Source organism: Sphaeroforma arctica (genome assembly GCF_001186125.1).
Source record: "Sphaeroforma arctica JP610 unplaced genomic scaffold supercont1.1045, whole genome shotgun sequence".
Classification (NCBI taxonomy): domain Eukaryota; class Ichthyosporea; order Ichthyophonida; genus Sphaeroforma; species Sphaeroforma arctica.
Genome location: NW_014039513.1, coordinates 10,697 through 13,338, shown reverse-complemented (window position 1 = coordinate 13,338; position 2,642 = coordinate 10,697). Strand labels below are relative to the sequence as shown.

At 39.5% G+C, this 2,642-nt stretch overlaps 1 protein-coding gene across 1 annotated transcript in view; it reads right to left on the bottom strand.

The window, feature by feature from the left end:
* The window catches only part of SARC_09788 (hypothetical protein), a 6,263-nt gene extending 4,475 nt beyond the window's left edge, over positions 1 to 1,788 (bottom strand). Inside the window, exons 1-3 of the mRNA XM_014296187.1 lie at positions 1,566 to 1,788; positions 694 to 716; positions 282 to 319 (exon numbers count right to left, since the gene is read on the bottom strand). Of these exons, the coding sequence (XP_014151662.1) occupies positions 282 to 319; positions 694 to 716; positions 1,566 to 1,660 (156 nt within the window). The 5' untranslated portion in view covers positions 1,661 to 1,788. The remainder of the gene's footprint in view (positions 1 to 281; positions 320 to 693; positions 717 to 1,565) is intronic.
* Between the last annotated feature and the right edge of the window lie 854 nt (positions 1,789 to 2,642).

Genomic DNA, 2,642 nt, shown 5'->3' with positions numbered 1-2,642 from the left:
ACACACACACACACACACACACACACACATATATATAAATATACATATTGGTTTCTGAATCGAATATATCAATGGAGACCGATTTTCCGAAGAAATATTCACTGAAAGCTAACAGAGATCCATGGCATCATCTGTATGTGTACATTTCTGTCGGGCGGATTCTAAAAAAAACTTTCAAAAACCCAACCACCACGACTATAGAGTACTTAAATTCCGCGAATATGAGTGTGAGCATATCTCAAAGCAATCAAGCACCTAGGGATGTTCAAACATGAGGTTACCTCCGAGTATAGGCCCCAGCATAGTACAAATAGAGCACCTGTAAAATGTGAAGAAGAGGAATCAATTGAACTACGATCACATTTCACATACAATGATCTATCCTTTCTAGTGACTTATTTAGCTACAAGGTGTAACAGATAAGCAATTTCTCACAGATTACATATAATGATTACATATAATGTAAACTCCTCTGTAATTTGAAAAAAAAATTGAACTTTACTATAACCACTGCCACTAGTGGAATCTTGAGTAGAAAGAACAGATATGCTCTGAGAGATGCGAGCTTTCACAGACTACAACAAACAGCAATTTACATAGATACCAAATAAATTACTTGATGTGCATGGAAGGTAGTATATGGTACACGAGTCAACCGGGTACATTTAAACTGTTCAGCATAATATTACATACCGATTCCGATGTGCGTGAACTTCCTGCATTGATAATGAGTTTTAGAAATGTTGTAACATATTAGTATTTATCAGCCATAGCGAATCAACTATAATGCGGCTACACATCTGCGACTGCGACTACGTTTACAACAAGGCTTGCTTGTGTTTCGGCGTGACCGGATATATAATGAATATACCTACGGCGAGCATCCTGAAGAAGATCCACAGTCTCAAATGATCGCAACTACCACGTGAGCCATGGGAAACATGTTAACAATTTATACAGTGTCGCCTTTTCTCTCACTTATAACTTGAAGTATCATACGTCACGTAAACTAGTACATAGGCGTCTGCTTGAGCGTTCCTAGTGGGTCTTTCGTCTATAAAAGACATGACATATTTGCAATGAGTGAAATATGGGGCGCCAAATAGGCTTTTACAAGGCTTGCAAGGGGATGAGAAGCGTAGCATACTTATTTGTCGGCAGAGCTGCTCGACAGCGTCATGGTAGAATATGATTTCTTCTTATCCATACACAGGTAGGATTTTCGAATACTTGAGGATTGATTCGACAGATTTTACTTTCTACGAAAATAGCTCATAACAAACGAACTGTTTCTTACACATACAGGTAGTGCAGCAAGAGGTGTGGATTATAAATATGAAAATATGCATAGCATGAGAAAGAGGGTTGAAACGGAGGCGGTGTATGTTGGATGAGGTTGGACGGTATCTATAGTGCCATTTCTCCGTAACTTACCAAATAAACAGTATCGGATAACTACATGATATTGTGTACTCGGTGTACTCGGGTTTGATTATTTTCTCGAACGCCGGTGCAATCGGAAATAGTCGACAAAATACTTACACTACGAATTTAAATAAACATGCCTGGTAGTGATGCTGGTTAATTTACCACTCGTGCGCAAGTACTCAACCACTTGCAGATACGATAGTGCAACCACCACCGTCAGTATGAATACCATGAAAGTCAGGATGATACAGTATATATTCGCCCCACATACTAATTACTATCTCGATGCAATAAACCATTTTTTGCGCTACAAAATTTCCGTTTGGATAGGATGTAACTAGATACAACCATAAATACAAGCCGCACGTATAGCCTTCCGACTCGAACAAGTAAGGGCTAGTGTGGCTGTGTGCTGCAAGTATGTGTGCTGCAAGTATGTGTGTTGCAAGTCTGTGTGTTGCAAGTCTGTGTGTTGCAAGTCTGTGTGTTGCAAGTCTGTGTGCTGCAAGTCTGTGTGCTGCAAGTCTGTGTGCTGCAAGTCTGTGTGCTGCAAGTCTGTGTGCTGCAAGTCTGTGTGCTGCAACTTGGTATGTTTAATATTCGTTGGCACTTGAGAGTGATTGTAAGATCCCGCCATACAAACGCTTAACCAATAGTTTTCGAGTTGCTATTTCAAGTTTTTCTACTTCATACATAGGATTTTTTGATTATATCACTTTTGATTAAATTCTGGCTGAGCGAGCGCAAAACGCGATCTCGCTGGTCTAGGGTCTCTGTGGCCGGTGGCGTATGCGATAAGATCAAATATCGAAAAACACATAGTGTATTGTACCAGCTTTCGGCTGAAAATAAATAAATACATGTTATAGCGATATCTAAGTTATCAATTGCATCATGCATGTGGTGATATAAATATATTGGGTCTGGGTCTCTTATGTGAGGATGAGGGGTGTGGTTATCGGCTCATATGATCATATCTACACAAGGTTAGGCTATCGACTCATAAAGGGTGTGAATATCATCACTGGGTCAGACTGTTTATATTAGATTTAGGTGGCGTTCACAATAGACCGTTAAAGTTTTGGAGCACAGTATCAGACACAAAAAAATCAAAATTGCACGTACAAGTGATGAAACCCCTATGCATGTAAAGTTATCCCGCTTTGAGCTTAAACGTACAATGCGAATCAACGTTAAATCATAATAAAACTGAT